This window comes from Oncorhynchus clarkii, chromosome 33 (genome assembly GCF_045791955.1).
Source record: "Oncorhynchus clarkii lewisi isolate Uvic-CL-2024 chromosome 33, UVic_Ocla_1.0, whole genome shotgun sequence".
Classification (NCBI taxonomy): Eukaryota; Metazoa; Chordata; class Actinopteri; order Salmoniformes; family Salmonidae; genus Oncorhynchus; species Oncorhynchus clarkii.
This window is the reverse complement of record NC_092179.1, coordinates 26,662,968-26,681,877: the sequence shown is the minus strand read 5'-3', so window position 1 is coordinate 26,681,877 and position 18,910 is coordinate 26,662,968. Positions and strand designations below refer to the sequence as shown.

Below are 18,910 nucleotides of genomic sequence, written 5' to 3'. Positions count from 1 at the left end.
CTCTAAAATACATGTAAACAGATCCTAAATGTCTACATTTTTGATTTCTTGGAAAGCTGTGAGTGCTATATTTTAAATTCTTAAAATGTATTATTTTACACAATATCTGATCAAAATGACTGACCTTTAGACCATCATAAGAAGTGTCAAGTCTAGTATTCTAATTCCTAATTCTGCCAATAACAGCTAGTTTTCAGTTTCCCCTCCCAACTCAGACCACTCCCAAAAAGTCCAAGCAAAATTCTTGCTTGAGAAATTGTTTTTTTTCCCATTTTTTATGGAAATCTATTACATTAACGTACTTAGCTAATTGTTACCCATAAATGATTTGATATTGATATAAAAACGGCTAATTGGGCCTTTAATGGCAAACCCTTTACGTTGAAGATATTTGACACCGTGTTACTTACTATAAATCATGTAAAATTGAGCAAGTGTGTATTTATTGTGTAATTTGTGTACCAGTTTTATCTTATGTAGTCAAATGCACCTCAAACAATAGCCTCAAACATAAAATTGGTTTGTTAATCATGTTTTAATTCATTAAAGCAAATTAATAGTTTTTTATTTTGTATTGTTTTGTAATTGATTACATTGCAGATACCAAACAAATTTAAAGTTACATATTCGGCTACATCCGTTAATCCTTAATCACAGTAGCACTAGCAATTTTGAAACAGGTGACTCACGTCGCACAATACTGAGAAAGACGCCCTCTTTACAAACCCAAGGTTGCGCTGCTGCTGTAGGCTTTTGATCGTGTCTCTGTTGTGTTTGTAGCCTATTTTCTCTAGACTTGTCTGAATAAGGAAATGTAATAGGAATCCAGCACCACCGAGGGTGAGAAGTGACTCGCTCTACAACGTAGACTACTGTAATTTACTCCGTAAATAAATAAAAAAAAGTAGCTATAAACGCACGTATGAATGCTTTGATTTACCTGGACTATTGCGGAAAGACCAAGGAAGGTGATAGCCAACATTTACGCACGGATTGGGTATTCTGATTTTTAACCATGGGGAAAAGAGCCGCGCTGGCGACTTACGACAAAGAGTTCAGCTTTGTCAGCCCAGTTGTCAAATATCTACTTTTCCTTTTTAATTTAATATTTTGGGTAAGTATTTAATATGTTTAGACTTCTGCTGGTTTTGTCTGATGATTTTGTGTAATCTGTGCACCTCACTCTGCCTAATTTAAGTTTACGCACACATTTTAATTGTACAAATTGTAAATATCCATTTGCTGTTAGGCTATAGCTTTCATTGGACGTGAGCAACTTCCAGTAATTTAGTCTACTTTGCTGTGAAGACTGGTTAACCATTGATTTAGGCTGTTAATTTGTTATTGTGTGAATGCATGAGAAAACCAGCCTCACTAACAAGACACGTTCTTTCTAAATCCCACATAGCCCCACAACATGTGTTACAATCATGTCTTCAATAGGATGAAACATTTAGCTATGTTTTTATGCCTTTGCGTCTATGCTACAAAACAATCATAATCAATCCTTAACCGTGGAAAATAACCAATATTGCCTATTCAAAGGAGTACATGAAATAAAGGTTGTATTCTGCTTCATGTTTGACACCAATGACTCCTACTGGTGTCATACTAAAGGAGTGCTTATTTGCTGATGAACATGTTTAAACAGCAGCTACAACATCACAGCTGTGATAGTGGTGAGGAATGGAGCTACAGGTATGCTAAGAAATGCCTGCACATCCCTTGCAGCTCTCTCATTGGTCAAAGTGTCACCTTGTTTTGGAACTCATTTGTGTTTAAATAACCAATTTTACTCCATTAATAATGGACCTGGTCTTGATAGACGTTGGCTGCTAGAATACGTTTAGACCTAAATTAATAGGCTTTATATAGAGGGGATCCAGACTCTCATTTAATAATAATGTGAAAACCACTAGGAGCAGCAAACAAAACTCCAATATACACTGCTCTGTATACGCCAGTCCACTGTCACAACTTCTTTTTTTAACCAAGCTGTTGCCAAGCAACGCAAAGTTTCATTTATTCATATGCTGATGGTGTAACATGGGGTTCTGTGAAAAGGGGGCCCATGCACTCTCCTCTCCAAATCTGTTTAGCAGTCAAATGAGTGTATCAAATATGCCTCTTAGATACTTCAATCACGTCCTAGAAAGCTGTTGAAACAGCTATCTGTGAGAGGGCTATTTGCTCTCTTCTTTTTTGTTGTTGCTAGACCTCATCAAATGCTTGTTACAGTTGTATTTTGCATGTTTGTCTATCAGAAACTAATCTTGCCCCCCCCCCCCCCCCCCCCAAATCACTGTGTCACCAAGCACTGATGTGCCTTTGATGGTGATGACACTAGAGTCGGTGCTGTTCTGAGCGACCTATGACACATTAGGAGCTCTTTGAAATATCCAGGCTTGGTGTTCTGTATTGAGTTCATAACTTTGATATGGGCCCTGCTTTAACATCACACAGCATAGGCAATCATCCCATGCCTTGGCTGTCAGTGTAGGCACACTTGTCTATAGTGTCGGCAAAGGCTAGAATCTGGCCTAGTGCCCTTTGACACAACCCCTCGCTCTCTCTTTCCCCACTGCCATCATCTCTCACGATCTGTTCAATAGAAAAACATCTGGGGGGAAAATGTGCCACTCTGAATGCTCCTGATCTCATGACATCTGCTTTGTTTATGATTGTCAGCATGCCGACTGATTTAGCTACTTCCCCAAACGTTGTCCTTGAGTACAGAATATCTATAACGACTATGAAAAGGCAGCCAGCTGTTAAACATTAACAACTCTGGAAGCAGAAGTTTGCGAACTACGCAAATTGATAGTACAGATGTCAGCCTACTGTCAGGTGCTTGGGGGAACCGTAACTTTCACTCACTGTTCAACACTAAGGGGATTTCTGACTAAGACGCAAGAACAAGCAGCCTTGTTATTGCAGACTGCGATTTCCAGTGTTGGGTTTTAGTCCGTACTGCTTTGCAGTGTTAATAGGTTTTGACGTGGATTTATGTCCAGTTCTGCTGTGTTTACATTCCATAACTAGCGGAAACCTAGCATAAACGTTGGCCTACCTTAGCTCTGGTCCAGGGTGTTAGTACGTATTCCTTTACTAACATCTTAGCTCTGGTCCAGGGTGTTTAGTAGGTTCTTCCTCTACTAACACCTTAGCTCTGGTCCAGGGTGTTTAGTAGGCATTCCTCCACTAACACCTTAGCTCTGGTCCAGGGTGTTAGTACACGTTCCTCTACTAACACCTTAGCTCTGGTCCAGGGTGTTTAGTAGGCATTCCTCTACTAACAGAGAGGAGTTAATTAACTAGCAGAGGCAACTCTTTCTGGTTGTGTGAAGAGACCAGAGCTAATCCTTCCTATGCATAGCAGATAAAGGCAGATTCATAGACAGGAAATGACAGGGCTTGAGGTTAGCTGTGTGCAAAACAACATGTAGGCTACAGTGTCAGTGTATCCACACCTGGATGTTCCCTCAAAATACTTCCCTTTCAGGTTTGATTCTTCATTATGTACAGTAATGGTAGCATTACATCTGCTAAATTTACCACATGGGTCACCTGCAGAAGTGGCATGGGAAAAGAGTAACTCAAGAACACACTAATGTAAAATAATTTCATTCACCATAAACAATTTTTTACGTCAAAAAGATTTCACAGACGGAACCAGCCCCCCCCCCCCCCCCATCCCTGGCCACTTCTACATTGATTTACAAGTTTGAACATGGACGTCCTAAAAACAAACTCCTGATTGTTACAGCCCAGTCCCTCACAACGTACCACAAGTCAAAGACCTACTCTTCGGCCTTGTGCAAACAGGATAAGATCTTGTAAAAACTTGCATCTCTGGCTGTGAGGAATGCATTTTTGACGTAGTTTTTCACCCCCTCTGGCTAGCTGGAGAATGTGTCTGGAAGGACACATCTAACACCCTGCGTAGACTGTTAAAAGCGAGGGAGTCATCAGGATTGCTACAAATGTGAACTATGGTGTGAACTATGGTGTGAGAGGTTATCTGAACAAACCACCAAGAAAGATATCTATCTCTAGTGACCACATGGCAATTCCATTTGAGGTACAGAGCTGTAGGAAGGTCGCCCATTTTCTGTTTCCATTTTCCCGAAATAACTTAGAGGGCAGAATTTACACCACAACCAATGAATCGCTCAACTCAAACTAATGACTGGGTAGATGGCTCGAGTTTATTCTCTATCTTTGCATAGATAACAATGGTTTTGTAAACTATCCATTTAGCTTCCTTTGTGCAGAGGAAGACTGGTCCTTACTCGGAGGACAGACTAGGCTTTTCCCTCCAAAGTGCAAGGTGTGGAAACTGGATACTGGAGTGGGAGAGGGGTTGCTGTGTGCTCCCTGTTATGTTGGTGAAGCTACAGGTTGGAGTTCAAAGTGAAAGTGCCATTATAATAAAAGCCCTCTGATCGCTGCCAAGTTGCTTATTTAGTCAAACGAGAACCAACTCTATAGAACAGAACACATCCCAACTCACTAGTTCTGAACTGTGACCCATCAGCCTATTATGGATAACGTCACTAGTTGAACGTTGTTCGTCGGTTCTGTTATATGATTCTCGGTGTGCTAAACTGTATATTTGAGAATCCAATTTAGTTTTACATTGTATGCCACTTTTACTCACTCTGACTAAAACTAGTGTAAATACTACAGCACACCCACTTTGCAATGGTTCTGTTCTGACATGCACTGAATTGTTTTTGTTTTAAGTTACGTACACATTGCTAGTATTGTAGTCAAGTGACTAAACCTCAAGTCCCACTAGAGTCCCAAGTCACTAGCGTTGTAGTTGAGTCACAAGTTCCTTGCTTATGCTAAAGCTTGTGCTCCAACAATCTTTCAAGCTACAGTTCACAGCGTAAAGAAAAATAGCTAGCTTAGTATACTGAACAAAAATATAAACTGGGCCTTAGGATCTCGTCACGGTAACTCTGTGCATTCAAATTGCCAGTGATGCAATGAAATTCTTCTTATTGTCCGTAGCTTATGCCTGCCGATACCATAACCCCACCGCCACCATGGGGCACTTTGTTCATAACATTGACATCAGCAAACTGCTCGCCCACACCACGCCATACATGTGGTCTAAGGTTGTGAGTCTGGATGGATGTACTGCCAAATTCTCTAAAACAACGGAGGTGGCTTATGGTAGAGAAATTAACATTCATTTATCTGGCCACAGCTCTGGTGGACTTTCCTGTAATCGGCATACCGATTGCACGCGCCCTCAACTTGAGACATCTGTGGCATTGTGTTGTGTGACAAAACTGCACATGATTGTCCCCAACACAAGGTGCACCTGTGTAAGGATCATGCTCTATGATCATATTATTGATATGCTACACCTGGCAGGTGGATGGATTCTCTTGGCAATGGAGAAATACTCACTAACAGGGATGTAAACAAATGTGTGCATAGTATTTGAAAGAAAAGCTTTTTGTGCATATGGAACATTTCTGGCATCCTTTATTTCAGCTCATGAAACATGGGACCAACACTTTGCATGTTGGGTTTTATATTTTTGTTCAATGTATATTAGTAAGGTTTGTTAGGTATTACAAGAGTTGTAGGTAGCACATTGAATTATGCAAAGGAGAGAAACTTTAATGAACAACTAAAGCCTGGTTCACATTGGCAGTTTGAAGTGACTCAAATCCTTTTTTTGCATATCCCATTGTCACCTGTTATTTTTCTTGCAGTCCGAACAGCCAAAAAGCACATGGAATAGGATATTTCAAACCACATTTCACACTACCTTCATAGGTGGTTTGAAGTCTGATACGTCACATGGCCAGGAATCAGATTTGTGTCTGAGCGGTCAAATCTGAATTTTCAAGTGGTTTTTAGACTGTTATTTGGCATATCTTGTTGCTTGCTAGCTACTCTGTTGACAGTTTGACAAGATCATGTGGTAGCCAACTAGCTAGTTAATAGTTTACAAACCTATTAGTGAATGTGCTAGAAAGCTACCCAGCTAGCTAGTTAATAGTTTACAAACATATTAGTTAACTAGCTAGCTACCCAGCTAGCTAGTTAACTACTGTGGCCAAAAAGGACTCCTTTTGAAGTTGGATCATCTTATCCTTTTGAGGCTTTGGTTGGCAGTACATCCAATCCAGACTCACAACCTTAGACCACATGTATGGCGTGGTGTGGGCGAGCAGCACTATGATTTTGAACATTCAAAGCAACTGGGAAACTTCCATGGCAGGAGTCGTCACCTTAGCCTGCTACATAACTTCTGAGTGCTAGGAAGCACGAGCACCACACCACCAATCAGCCTGTGCACACACAGCCTTGTCAGCAATTTTTTACCTTTATGTAACTAGGTAAGTCAGTTAAGAACAAATTCTTATTTTCAATGACGGCCTAGGAACAGTGAGTAGAACGACAGATTGGTACCTTGTCAGCTCGGGGGTTTGAACTTGCAACCTTCCGGTTATTAGTCCAACGCTCTAACGACTAGGCTACCCTGCCACCCCAAATGACTGCAGTCTTAACACTGCAGTCTTAACACACATCTGATTTGGTCACTTGTAACTTTCTGTTTGAACAGTCACTATTCCTAAATGGATTTGGAAAATAAAACTGATTTGAGCATTTAAGGCCTGCAATGTGAAGAAGGCTTAAGTTACTAGTGATCAAGACTGAGTTCAAGTCACCACAATGGTTGAGTTAAGAATCATGAAAAGTTCAGGACTTGTAGGGCTACAGCACCTCTGCAGGGTGTTAACTGATAATCAATGTTTTCTCATTTCATTGTCAATCTTTGTGATTGACAGGAGAGATGACCAATGGGGCTGAGTTGTCACCACCATAACAACCAGGGTTGATGTATGGATATAGTTTCTCAGTGAAGGCGTTGCCAATGAAAGAGAAGATATGATGTGGAGAACAAGTCTCATAAAAGGAGACCTGACCCTCCTCAAAATCCACAAACACCCCCACTCTCCTGAGCTTCTTCTTAAGGCAGACTGGGGTGCGACCAATAGGACAGACCCAATCACCTAGGAGTCGTGCATTCCAGAATCCATTTTCAGGGTGCCGTAACAGGAGGGCTCTGTTTGTGGACTCTTTAATTACTCCCAAAACCTAGTAGTTTTTCCCTCAACCTGCACCTCGTTGTAGAATCTTCCTCAGGAGAAGCCCTCCTTTCCCATGACACTGGGAATATTCCAATGCCTTTCTAGGTCTTATTAGAGAGAGTGTTGCCTGTATCCATCTCTCACTTTTTTCCCGTCCTCAGACAGAACAAGATAGCGATGTTTTGTATCAGGGTCCAGAGTCACATCCACTGCTCATTGCTGGACTCTCTTCATCTCAGCATCACACAACTTCTCCATCTCCTTGGTAACGGTATCCTCCAGCTGAGACACAGCTCTCCTTAAGTTCCCCACACACAAATAACAGTAAACACTGATCTTAGTCCAGTCCCTGGTGTTCATGGGTTGCACAGGGATGGGAAGCTCTGGACTAGGTGAAGGTGGTCCTCAGTGTGTGAAATCTGCTCTAGTTCAGTGCTTCTCCTCTTTAACTCAGTGATTTCCTCCAGCTCTTTAATGAGCCCTTTAGGCCGCCTCTCTGCTGATTTCTGCTTCTTCTCAATCACCCCAATGAGCTCAGCCTGGCTTCTTTCAATGAACTCCACCAGAGCAGTGAAGAACTGCACATCTGCTATTTCTCGATTTGCGTCTTTCTTGCTGGCCTCCACAGAGCGTTTTGATATCACTGATCTTCTGCAGTCGCTCCCGGATCATTTGCTGCACTTGTGACTCTGTCTTCCCCAGCTGAGCCTTCCTCTCCCCAAACTCTTCCTCGAGAGGGACGGTGTGGTGAGTCTTGTGGTCAGTCTCAGTGCAGAACTGACACACACACACGTCTGGTCAGTCCTACAGAACAGCTCCATGAGTGTGTTGTGCTTCTTACACATCATGTCTTCCAGGTTCTCTACAGGGTTGATTAGTTTGTGTCTCTTCAGTGCTGGGGCTATCTGATGAGGCTGCAGGTGAGTCTCACAGTATGAAGTCAGACAAAAGTGATAACTAAGTGGCTCCGGGAACAAAACATCAATATTTAGGGTCAATGGCCAGGAAACTCCCCAGACCTTAATCCCATTGAGATCTTGTGGTCAATCCTCAAGAGGCGTGTGGACAAACACAAACTCCAAGCACTGATTATGCAAGAATGGGCTGCCATCAGGATGTGGCCCAGAAGTTAATTGACAGCATGCCAGGGCAGATTTTAGAGGTCTTGAAAAAGAAGGGTCAACACTGCAAATATTGACTCTTTGCATCAACTTCATGTAATTGTCAATAAAAGCCTTTGACACTTATGAAATGCTTGTAATTATACTTCAGTATTCCATAGTAACATCTGACAAAAATATCTAAAGACACTGAAGCAGCAAACTTTGTGAAAATGTATATTTGTGTCATTCTCAAAACTTTTGGCCACGACTGTAGTTGAAAGGTAAAATCCGACTTTAACCAGAAAGGATTAATAGCAGGATGTGTGTAGCAGGAAGATGACTTCTCCTCACCTGCTACAGTAACCTCTCTCTCTCCACTCTCTGCTGTGTGGATGGGTTTTTTCTTTCTCCTCAATCAGACAGAAACAAAAATGTAATGTTTTATACAATTCAGAGGTCTCCAGGGGGAAGATTCTGGTTCTGAAAAGCAGCTTAAAGTTTCTGTAGTTGAATGTTAAGTTTCACTTGAGCGTAGTGACATCCCCTAGCTCCTGCCTGGCTGTGTGTGTATCTGCTCCATAGAGTTATAACTATGGTCTGCTCTTATAGAAGAAGAGTTCCATTCCCAGAGTAAGCTGTTTCTCACACACCTCCTTACTGTTTTCTATACTATTGTGAATATGATAATGCTCTTTACTGTAAGAGCTGTTTCTCACATACCTCCTTACTGTTTTCTATACTATTGTGAATATGATAATGCCCTTTACTGTAAGAGCTGTTTCTCACATACCTCCTTAACTGTTTTCTATACTATTGTGAATATGATAATGCTCTTTACTGTAAGAGCTGTTTCTCACATACCTCCTTACTGTTTTCTATACTATTGTGAATATGATAATGCTCTTTACTGTAAGAGCTGTTTCTCACATACCTCCTTACTGTTTTCTATACTATTGTGAATATGATAATGCTCTTTACTGTAAGAGCTGTTTCTCACATACCTCCTTACTGTTTTCTATACTATTGTGAATATGATAATGCTCAACTGTAAGAGCTGTTTCTCACATACCTCCTTACTGTTTTCTATACTATTGTGAATATGATAATGCTCTTTACTGTACGAGCTGTTTCTCACATACCTCCTTACTGTTTTCTATACTATTGTGAATATGATAATGCTCGACTGTAAGAGCTGTTTCTCACATACCTCCTTACTGTTTTCTATACTATTGTGAATATGATAATGCTCTTTACTGTAAGAGCTGTTTCTCACATACCTCCTTACTGTTTTCTATACTATTGTGAATATGATAATGCTCTTTACTGTAAGAGCTGTTTCTCACATACCTCCTTACTGTTTTCTATACTATTGTGAATATGATAATGCCCTTTACTGTAAGAGCTGTTTCTCACATACCTCCTTACTGTTTTATATACTATTGTGAATATGATAATGCTCTTTACTGTAAGAGCTGTTTCTCACATACCTCCTTACTGTTTTCTATACTATTGTGAATATGATAATGCTCTTTACTGTAAGAGCTGTTTCTCACACACCTCCTTACTGTTTTCTATACTATTGTGAATATGATAATGCCCTTTACTGTAAGAGCTGTTTCTCACATACCTCCTTACTGTTTTCTATACTATTGTGAATATGATAATGCCCTTTACTGTAAGAGCTGTTTCTCACATACCTCCTTACTGTTTTCTATACTATTGTGAATATGATAATGCCCTTTACTGTAAGAGCTGTTTCTCACATACCTCCTTACTGTTTTCTATACTATTGTGAATATGATAATGCCCTTTACTGTAAGAGCTGTTTGAAAATGTACTTTTGGCCTGCCTGGTGACATCACCAGGTAGTACATTTGGTAATTGACCAATAAAAAAAGAATTCCAAACCCCTCTGCCAATAACAGCTAGTTTTCAACCCTAGAAACATTTTTGATTGAGAAATTGCTCTTTGCCAAGAGGGTATTTTTGTTTGCAATTAAAATGGTCAAAAACAAACAATCACAGTAAGGTAATGAATGATTTGATATTGAGATAAAAACATCTGCCTTGGACAGTTTAAATCCCTCCTGTTCTCCCCCATTTGAGACTGCGTGTCTTTCTCCTGTGTTATACTGTCACAAAGACACTATGTCCAGGTTCATATTTAGTCTCATCGTTCTACTCCATATGCCTAGTTACAACAAGAAAAATAACATTGACTTTTTTTCTTTTCATTTTATCAGATGATCTCATTGGTGTTGATGTCTATTGGCATTTACGCGAGGATGATGAAACATGCCGGTAAGTGATCCTCCATTGACTTAATGGATGCCTACATTCAGTGTGAATTTCCAGAGCTGTTTGTATGGCATTCTAGTGGTGCTTTCATACTGAGTTCAATAGGCCTAGGTCCTGCACCATACTGTAGCTAAACGTTTTTAAACGGAAAACGAAAATGAGTTTCTTATTGGACCAGGTAGTCTCATCCCATTCTGTTTCACTCTATTTCTCCTGTTTTGTGCCTTTATGAACACGACCCTGGTCGCAACACCAAGGCAGAAATGCCAAGGCAGTACAGGACGTTTATAGAGTATGTCATTTTGTTTATGTGGTTCCAAAGGTCCCTCTGTTAGGAACAATGTCAAAAATGCAAACGGCTCACAACTTCTTCTAAGGTTTGATGAATATCCCCACTGTGTTTGTAATTCCTTCTAAGATAAGAACCAACTTCAGTCATTGTAAACAAATCAAGCTCGCTCTCTCTCTGGCGCCACGTATTCTCACTCACTCACTCACTCACTCTTTCGCTTCACGTATACTCTCTCTCTCCACTCTCTCCGGTACATGATTCTTTCACTTGCTCTCTGTCCCTTTTCTCCCTCTCCCAGAGGCAGCCATGGCCTGTCTAGCGGTGGACCCTGCCATCCTGCTGCTGATCGTGGGGGTGCTCATTTTCTTCATCACCTTCTGTGGCTGTGTGGGCTCCCTCAGAGAGAACATCTGCCTCCTACAGACAGTCAGTGGTCTAGCCCACTTCTAACTCTTTTTAAAAGAGCACCCTCAAATCAAAATCAAATCAAATGTTATTGGTCACATTCACAGAATACAACAGGTGTAGACTTCACCATGAAATGCTTACTTACGAACGTATTCCCCACAATGCAGACTTGTATTTGATAAATAAAACATTCATGCCTACCTTCCTTGAAGAAATCAGTGATCTGTTAAGGATTGGTGGGTGAAAGCAGTAAGATAGAAATGGTGCTTTCACATAGCCATACGTATGAATCAGTTCTTCCTCAAGGAAGGCAGGCTGGAAGGAAGGAAGGATGCATTCTAAAAATATTGGAATTGGACCACTGCCAATTATCAGCTGTGTTGTGCTCTATCATTTGAATAGCCTAGTATGAGATACTTTAGTCCTCCTCAGGTTATCTGCTGATGTGGGGGGGTTGACTCCTGAAAGATTACCAGGCTAATACATTCTTATCCATAAGACTTGTGTGACATGCCCTCAGACTGAACAAATGATGAACTCTTCCTCTCTCTCTCTCTTTCTTTCTCGCTCTCTATTTTTCCTTCTTTCTTTTTTTCCTTCCTGCCTTCCTTCCTTCCTTATTTCCTCCAGTTCTGCATCTTCCTGACTATCATCTTTCTGCTGCAGCTAGCTGCAGGTGTCCTGGGCTTCGTCTTCTCAGATAAGGTACTGTATCTCCACTAGGAAAGGATCGTGATACCCCCATAATTCTCATAGAATTATGGGGGTATCACTGGGAATTATGGGGGTTATCACTGGGAATTATGGGGGTATCACTGGGAATTATTTCTATTGGTTGTATCATGCAGCATTTTATTACCCATAATAAACTGTACATGTCGGTTCCCCCTAAGAAGTTTACTCTGGGAACTCATTCCCTCACGTTCCGTCTCCTCCACCCCTGCCTCTAGCTAGGTCATTATACCTGGACCTGGCCCAATATTCTGTCCTTCTCCAGTTCTTGTTAAAGAAGTGCAGCATCTCTCTTTGAGGTCAATTCAATAGATTGTTACTGTCCCCAAAGGGCAGTTCTTGTGCAGAATCAAATCTGCGTAATTGAAACGTGCACACAGCATATACAACAATAGGAAAATAGAAATCATTAAAAGAGAAAGATTTGACGTGAATTCACAATATTTACAAGAGCAGCCAACGAAAGCCATGCTTTTGGATTAGACTTTCATACACTGTGACTGTTGAATATGGTTGGCTTTCTAATGTTCAAATGGCTCAGTTAGTGCTCATATCAGTTCATTTAAGTAATTATCGTAAGATAAGGGTCAGAAATATGATAATGACGACAAAAATGCTAATGTGAATTTAGAAGAGGAAGTTATTTTTTTTTAGGCTGTTTGTCAGTCTGTGACTTGTGGCCAGAGAGCGCCCTCTGCTGCTAGTTGCCTTCAACTGCACTTCACCGGTCGATTTAAAACATCCAGGCTGTTGGTTTTCAGAGGAACGTACTACGTGTAAACGTTGAGTGTGCGCGTGCCACTGTGCGTGCTTGCTTGCGTGTGTGTGCATGTTTGTAAAGACAGAATGCAGCTTTAAAAAAGTCAGGTCAATTTTCTAACTATGGGGGTATTATATTACCAGGATTTACTCAGGATAAATAAATGTGTGTGTTCCCACATGAATGAATTAATCTTGTCTTGCTCAGGGTACAATTGAGTGTATTAGTTGATTGACTAAACAAATTATTTAAAGCAAATGTCATCTTTCTTTTCTGTATTTTCTAAAGGCACGGAATAAAGTGAGTGAGATGATCAACAATGCCATCGTTCATTATAGGGATGACATTGACCTACAGAACCTCATCGACTTTGGTCAGAAAGAGGTGAGGAGGGGACCACATATTACTGGAAACAACACTTTCTCACTGTAATACTTGTTGTTCCCAAATAATACATATTGAACTCAAGTACTGTACAGCGACGGTAGTTCCACTACTGTTTTTTCAGTACTGAGGGGTCTCTGTCAGATTTGGTCGAGGTTTTGAGATTATCCTTTTTGGTTCCTCTATCGTCCTCAACTGAAAACAACAGTTCAGTTCATTGTATAGATCTTAATCAGAAATGTGTCTCACAGGCTCCCGAGTTAAAAGACAACATCTACACACCACACTGACAACAAGTTTCACACAAATACAGACTGACAGCTGTTACCTACACAGGCTATACAATCCATTAACCAATGACTTGTTTGTCCTCGTCTCCTCAGTTCAGCTGTTGTGGAGGTGTCACCTACACCGACTGGTCTCAGAACATGTACTTCAACTGCACCACAGACAACCGCAGCCGAGAGCGCTGCTCTGTTCCCTTCTCCTGCTGCCTGCTGTCTAAAGATGAGGTCAGGGGTTAGAGGTCGGGCCTTGGGGTATTACAATCATCTTGCCAGTAAATAAATCATGACAGGCTACAGTTAAGTGTGCTATTTTTATGTTCCACTTTATTGTCAAGTGTGATTTAGTTTCAACAGAGCACAATGTGCAATGTCATGTACGTGCTTGTGCATTGTAATTAAAATGTATCTCTCTCTCTGCAGGCGGTCATTAACACAATGTGTGGTCAGGGGATGCAGGAGCTGCCATTCCTGCAGGCTGGTGCCTTCATCCACACCAATGGCTGCATCGACAAGCTGGTCAACTGGATCCACAGCAACCTGTTCATGCTAGGGGGCATCGCCCTGGGTCTGGCCATCCCACAGGTAGACATCACACACACTTGTAGAGTCTATTCCAGGGTTGGGGTCCATATGAATTGATGTCACTCAATTCCATCAAATCAAACATTAGAAATACACAGCTTCTCCTTTTCAGGTTATTAAGAAGTAATTGAAAGTACATTTTGTTATTTTAATTGTTAAATTGGAATTTCAGTGTACTTCTTGAAATGACTGACTTCAATTTAATTTGACCCCAGTCCTGGTCTATTTAGGTTCACATTGTAACTCTATGGGCACATCATCTAGAAGTGTAGAGAGGGTCAAGAACCACATGAAGTCACTTCTCTAAAGTCACTCCTCTGCTCATCCAGCCTCTATTGTTTTCCTGTGTCCTCTTTCTCTCTCTCTCTCTTTCTGTCATTAGCTCGTGGGGATCCTCTTGTCTCAAATTCTGATCAACCAGATAAAGGACCAGATTGAGCTTCAGAACTACAACCTGCAGCACCGTACTGACCCTTGGCAGTAACCTGGCATGATCAGGTCCTACCCGATCAAACTGGACCAGGACTAGGTCATCAACCCCAGGGTCACCCAGGGGTTGTGGGAGTCTGGAATTCTACCCCCTTCTGCTGGATGGGGCTCAAGCTTTCATGTACATGGTGTTCATTTTCAAGGCTGCTTGATCATTTCAATGGTGCAAGGACTGGCTTTGAGGCCAAAGATTCTGGTTGGATGATCCACCATTTGACAACAGTCGAGGTAGTCTGCTCTCTTTCTGCGTTCTTGACTCTCTTGCATGTCTATTTTTGTTCAGTATATATTCTAACCAACTGAGCTACCAGAACCAACTGAGCTACCAGTGAAATGGCTGAGAAACCAAGGTTACGAAAAGGTCCAGATGCCTGGACAGTGTCAATGTGTGCTTGTTTCGTTTTAGCTCACCCAGTATCCTGGATGGGTGGAGTTTTCACTTTATGACCAATGGAATGGTCAATGTTGAAACTCTGCCCACCCTGTGCCCCAGGGGAGCTAAAAGGAACACATCTAATCAGGAAGTACTCCAGCCAGACAGCCAATGGAGAACTCCTCCATTCACAGCTATTCGTCATTTGACTCATCTCAAATATGTCACGATCTGTAATTTATTGAAAAGGGAAAAAACCCAGCAACCGGAGTCCAAACCCTGCTGAAATAATGTAGACTCTGTCCAGTTACTTTTTTGTCAATGCCGTTTACAACATTGATCTGTTATTTATATCCATCCAGTTATCCGCTAATACTCTCATAGAGTTGAGAACAAGACAATTCTGTCGGCCCTTCTCAAATATGGAAGAGCAAACACAAGTAATGTAATAAAGCTCATTAGCTTTACAGTCAATTTAGCTTGTGTGTATGTTAAATCTCCCAACTATAGTTTGCCATGCATGCTATAACAAGTTTTATAAACTGGGTTGTTTGATCCCTGAAGCCTTTATTTTTACTGCGCCAATTATGTTGGTAACCAGTTTGAAATAGCAATAAGGCTCGAGGGGGTGTGGTATATGGCCAATATACCACGGCTAAGGGCTGTATCCAGGCACTCAGCGTTGCGTCTTGCATAAGAACAGCCCTTAGCCGTGGTATATTGGCGATATACCACACCCCCTCGAGCCTTATTGCTTAAATAAATCATTGCACCTACAGCCTTTACAGTAAAGTGTTACCCAATTGATTTCTACACATTTTAAGGGATATTACAATTGAGTTTTACATCAAATCCATTCACACAGAGTAAATCGTTGTCCCCCCTTTACCTCCAGAACAGCCTGAATTCTTCAGGGCATAGATTCTACAAGGTGTGGCGTTCAAACGTTGCTCTATTGGTATCAAGGGACTTAATGTTTGCCAGGAAAACATTCCCCACACCATTACACCACCGCCACCAGCATGTATCGTTGACACCAGGCAGGATGGAGCCATGGACTCATGCTGCTTACGCCAAATCCTGACTCGTTGGACCAGTCAATGTTTTTCCACTCCTCAGTTGTCCAGTGTTGGTGATCGCGTGCCCACTGGAGCCGCTTCTTCTTGTTTTTAGCTGATAGGAGTGGAACCTGGTGTGGTCATCTGCTGCAATAGCCCATCCATGACAAGGACCGACGAGTTGTGCGTTTCGAGATGCCGCCTGTTAGCTTGCACGAGTTTTGTTTGTCTCACCATTCTCGGTAAACCCTAGACAAGCCCTGTTTCTGAGATCCTGGAACCGGCACACCTGGCATCGACGATCATACCACGCTCAAAGTCACTTAGGTGACTCGTTTTGCCCATTCTAACATTCAATCGACAATAACTGAATGCCTATCTGCATGCTTTATAGAGCAAGCCATTGACAAGGGACTCACTGTCTGTAGGAGCGACCCATTTTCGTGAACGGGGTGGTTTACCTAATAATCTGGCCACTAAGTGTATATTTCAAGCTAAATTGACTGTAAATACATTCCTTTCAATAAAGCATACATTTTGGATATGAAGCATTGTGGGTATCCATACAGACCAATAATGTAATTGTAGTTTATTACTCACTGAGCTACTAGGGGATTTCCCCATTTGAAAGCGCAACAGAAAGGCCTGATTTTATAATAAACAGTCTTATTTTCCGTAACGCCTTTTACACAAGCACTGGTGTTTAGATTGGCAAGCGCTGGAACACTGGAGTTTACACTAATGCTGTGACTCTCCATAACATAACCATGTTGGGCCGTCGGCTAGCCCTGTTGGCATTTCCCCTCACAGGGGTTGTGTTCATTAGAGCGCGCGACGGAAAATGAAATTGAGCGCTTCTTATAGGACTGTTTTAGTCCGTTTTGTTCCTAATGAACATGACCCAGTTAGGTCCACTGGGAATAGCAGTTTTTTTTTCTCAAAATGTGGGTCAACATACTGTTTGTTACTGGTCAAGACTACTGGTTAGCACTGTATTTAAACGGTACAGGTGGGTGTGGAATTCATTCTAGGAACTGACCCATGTATAATCCTAAGAATTAACATAAAAAAACACTTTTACATATCAAAATTAGTTTCACAATTCCCCTTAGGTACAGAGAGTATTTACTTTGACTCTACGTGGTAAAATGGTAATTACTCTCTTATGTAAAGACAATATCTTGTGAATTCTTTATTTGTTTCTTTGGGAATCATCACAACAAGCACTCCAATCCATGTATCAGCTAGTTGGTTACCAATTGTGTTGAATTCATGTAATTAGTGCCAGAAACTACCCAATGACACCATTTCTAATTGTCCTAATAAACGCCAGGTAAATACCAGTGGAAACGGTGGTCTAAAATGAAGTGTTACTGTATATTTAAGAGTCTCGTGACATTCTTTCCCTGTATTGTACTCCCAGATGGCTTGTTGTGACCTGTCAGTGGGTGGGCGATGAGGACATAGGGGTTGAGGTAGCGTGAGAGAAAATGACACAAATGGATATAGGCATAAATGGCTACTGACCTCCAACCTCTCCAAATGTGTCTATAATCACCATTGTGACAACAGGTTACACAACTCTATGTTCTATTACTGCAGTAGTATCAAGTGAAAGCATTTGTGTCACAAATGTATTTTGTTTTATTGTCTAATCTGCAGTTTCACAGATTGTACCAGCCAGTGTTGCAATACTTAACACAAGTGTAGTATGGTCTTGCTACTGCCCACAACACAACATGTTGAAATAGAAATGCAGGGGAAATTATAAGTGAGTTGAGTGTATTTTTATTTTAAAATGTTCCATGATTTGATTGCAAACACTCATGTTCATTCCAGGCTAGTTGGGGCTGAAAGTCTAATATAGCTGTGAACAGTCAGACGTCAAACATTAAAATGGTTCCTCTCCACCCCGTTTGGCAAATGAAAACCTGAGCTTAGATGCATTCCTGGCCTGAAATCTGATGTGCCTGGGCTTGGGAGCACACACACTCCTGCATGTGAAGCCCTTCTTCTCCAAACACCTTTCTGCTTTGTGCACATGGCCCTGCAGTTGTTTTAACTAATTGCATGAACTATAACATTATAGGCCTACAGGCCAGGTGTTCATAATGTCAGTGTGATGGGGGAAGTTATTCAGAGGCAGGCATTGAGACATCAGCGACAGTGTGTTCTGTAGGAAGTCGCAGGTTCATTAACACACAGGACTTAGGCACAGTCCCTACTACTAATATGTATGCGTGCGTGCGTGCGTGCGCAGAGAAAGCAAGAGAGATTTGGCCGGGCGCTCCAGTGAGGGGCCCGCGTGCTCTGTGTGTGGTCCTGGTCTCTCCCTGACTCATTCTCAGACAGCCATGTTGCTGTGTGTTTTAAGGAGGCCCAATGCTTCACTCAGAGAGAATGATGGGGAAACATGGGGCTCCCCTCATTCATACAGCACAGGCCAAAAACAAAATATCCATTGTCATTTCAACCAGCAGGAGGTAGGCTGTTGGAGCATTACATCTAATGCACTGCCCTATAACGGTCAGGTTAGAGAGAGACTTTGATCACATCACAAGCACGAAGAGGATTGTTTGAGACTGTATGCTGATCTGTCTATGTGAATGATGAAACATTCATTAAATCTACAGTGTGGCTGTCCCATTGGTTGATATAGACAGAACCTTAAATCTGACCAATGTCAGTCACTTATGGCTTCATTTACAGTTAATGTATAATCAACCTCTGAAAGTTTTCTTGGTCAGTTTGAGGTCTCATTCGGGTGAAGAGCAGTGCTACCTTAACTGGGAGAGAGAATCCACATTTCCATTATGAGGGTCTCCTAGGAAACTGATTTAATATGGACTGGGAGGAAATAAACAAGACAAACTTTTTTTACACATCCAAAATGCCATGAAGTTATTCATTATTTATAATTCCACCAGGCCATCCCATTCCCCAACCAACACCCATACAGTAGGCTGCACACTCGTTTAGAAACTGTGCAATTTAAGCAGAGAAAATGACAATCTTGTCTGATC

General features: G+C 41.5%; 1 protein-coding gene across 3 annotated transcripts; it reads left to right on the top strand.

The window, feature by feature from the left end:
• Window positions 1-696: 696 nt before the first annotated feature.
• LOC139392850 (tetraspanin 33a) lies at window positions 697-18,778 on the top strand. Of its 3 annotated transcripts, none has more exons than XR_011629737.1 (9): window positions 721-1,114; window positions 10,468-10,525; window positions 11,113-11,240; window positions 11,853-11,927; window positions 13,003-13,098; window positions 13,482-13,610; window positions 13,806-13,967; window positions 14,350-15,392; window positions 15,576-17,272. XR_011629737.1 is itself a non-coding variant. In XM_071141157.1 (8 exons), the coding sequence occupies exons 1-8, from the start codon at window positions 1,016-1,018 to the stop codon at window positions 14,449-14,451; spliced, it is 849 nt and encodes a 282-aa protein (XP_070997258.1). In that variant the 5' UTR covers window positions 697-1,015; the 3' UTR covers window positions 14,452-18,778. The 3 variants fall into 3 exon arrangements, 1 of the variants encoding a protein (XP_070997258.1); XR_011629738.1 differs by having other exon boundaries at window positions 14,350-15,459; window positions 15,540-17,237; XM_071141157.1 differs by having other exon boundaries at window positions 697-1,114; window positions 14,350-18,778.
• The last annotated feature ends 132 nt before the right edge of the window (window positions 18,779-18,910 follow it).